Source organism: Meriones unguiculatus, chromosome 18, assembly GCF_030254825.1.
Source record: "Meriones unguiculatus strain TT.TT164.6M chromosome 18, Bangor_MerUng_6.1, whole genome shotgun sequence".
In the NCBI taxonomy this organism is placed as follows: Eukaryota; Metazoa; Chordata; class Mammalia; order Rodentia; family Muridae; genus Meriones; species Meriones unguiculatus.
In genome coordinates this window covers 50,356,121-50,358,482 of record NC_083365.1, presented here as the reverse complement: position 1 = coordinate 50,358,482, position 2,362 = coordinate 50,356,121, and the positions used below count along the sequence as shown (strand labels likewise).

Genomic DNA, 2,362 nt, shown 5'->3' with positions numbered 1-2,362 from the left:
AGGAGTACATAAGAGTGGAACAGGAATCAGGCTTCAAAGGGGAAGGGACACCAAAAAAGCAACAGAAGTAAACAAAGATTGCAAGCATTACACAAGACACTTTTGTCTAAAGGACAAAGGAAGGGTTGCATAGCAAAATTTCATCCTTCATCAGGATGATTTTTTTTTCTCACATAAGATATCCTTATTATGGTTCCCCTTCCTTTATTCCTCCAAGTTCTAAAAAAACAGGTTTCTAAAGGATAGTAATAAAATAAAATAAGACATCAGTATAGGGCAAAACAAGCCAAGAGAAGGAAAAGAGAAATGAATCAAATATGGACGCAGAGACCCACTCACTGCACACTCAGGAAAGCCATAAAAGCACTAAACTGGAAGCCACAAATACAGGGAAAGGACCTGTAACATAAAAAGAAAGAAGAATATGTATATTTTAATATATATTTTACATATGTAATACATCTTTTATATAATATGTATCTGTGAAGATACAGTGAGAAAGCTTATTAGTTCATTTATTTCTTTGCTACAGTATCATGGATAGCGGTAGTAATGCAAACAATCTAAAATAGCTAACTATGTAACAGCATTTTCATAACAGAAACTAATTTACAAATATTTTAGAAAATATTTATCAGTTACAATAATGTTAAATGAGAATTCTTTCCACTCACAGTGCCCATCAGTTTGGACTCAGTACCCCTCTGATAGCAATAGCAATGGCCAATAGCCAGACTCTATTATTCATTTACTTTCATTGTCCTGATCCATAGACCCTTCACAGCTTTCTTTACTTCTGCATTTCTCAGGGAATAGATGATAGGGTTGAGGAGGGGAGTTATCATGGTGTAGAACACAGCTATCATCTTGTCTACAGGCAGGGTAGCAGAAGGCCTCAAATAGATGAAGATACACGGACCAAAGAACAGTATAACCACGGTGACATGGGACCCACAGGTGGACAGAGCTTTGCGTCGTCCCTCAGAACTCTGAGTTCTCAGATGATACAAGATGACCACGTAGGATGCTAAGAGGACAACAAAGCTGATCACGGACAGTGTTCCCCCATTGGCAACAATCAGCAGACCGATGAGGAAGGTGTCTGAGCAGGCAAGCTTGAGCACAGGAAGCAAGTCACAGAAGTAATGGTCAATGACATTGGGGCCACAGAAAGGCAAGTGGAAGATGAGAAGGATCTGGGCAAAGGAATGCACAAAGCCTCCCATCCATGCTGTTCCCACGAGGACCGCACACACCTGTCGGTTCATGATGCTGGTGTAGTGCAGGGGCTTGCAGATGGCCACATAGCGGTCATAGGCCATCACCGTGAGTAGGAAAATCTCAGCGCCACCAAAGAAATGCATGAAGAAAAGCTGTGTCATGCAGCCCCACACAGATATGGATTTCTTTTCAGCTAGAAGATCCAAAATGAGTTTAGGAGCTATTGTGGAGGAATAACAGATCTCTACAAAGGAAAGTGAGCTGAGGAAGAAGTACATGGGGGACCCAAGACTTCTGCTGGTTGCCACAATGATCACCATGAGAAGATTCCCCAGCACAACAGCTGTGTACAAGGACAGAAATATCACAAAGCAAACTCTCTGCAAGTCTTGATTGGCAGTGAGTCCCAGGAAAATGAATTCAGTCACATTGTATATGTCAGCCATGAGGGGGCAAGTTGGTGGTATGATCTGAAAGGTTACAAAAGATTTCGTGAAATAGCTAAGACTATACATATACATCAGATAGATAGATAGATAGATAGATAGATAGATAGATAGAAGATAGATAGATAGATAGATAGATAGATAGATAGATAGATAGATAGATAAGGAAACTTGTGAACTAAGTTTTAAAAGATGAGTAGAAGCTAATAATTAAAATAAGGGCATACCAAAAAGACAGAGAAAGTGTGAATGCATTGTGTATGGCTGTAATTCTGGAGAAAATAACTGTAAAGCTGAAGAAAAAGAATACCCCCTCATAAGTGAAGGGTCTTCAGGACTTTGAACTTTACCTACAGTCAATGAGGAATCACCAAGAGTGTCTCATCCTAGGATCAAATGACCTTATTTGCAGACAGTCGTGTCAAAGAGGGGTGACCAATAATAAACTCAATAAATCCACTCATTGTTCAACACAGGGCAACCAGGAGAGTATTGTCATATCCAAGTTAGCTATTTTTCTAGTACTATTGAATATTTTTACTGTACTTTCCCCTACAATTTTTTTTTTGCCTTTCTCCTGACTCATTTCTTTTTCTTGGTTTACAAGGGATGGTCCTCAACCTCTCATGTACTCAATTAGTGTCTTCTGAAAACATGTCCATGGTGTACCTCCCTTGGCATTCAACACCTTTTAA

At 39.5% G+C, this 2,362-nt stretch overlaps 1 protein-coding gene across 1 annotated transcript; it reads right to left on the bottom strand.

The window, feature by feature from the left end:
- Positions 1–740: 740 nt before the first annotated feature.
- Positions 741–1,667, bottom strand: LOC110564893 (olfactory receptor 4X2-like). Its single transcript, XM_021662440.1, has one exon. It carries the CDS (start codon positions 1,665–1,667, stop codon positions 741–743), a length of 927 nt encoding a protein of 308 aa, XP_021518115.1.
- Between the last annotated feature and the right edge of the window lie 695 nt (positions 1,668–2,362).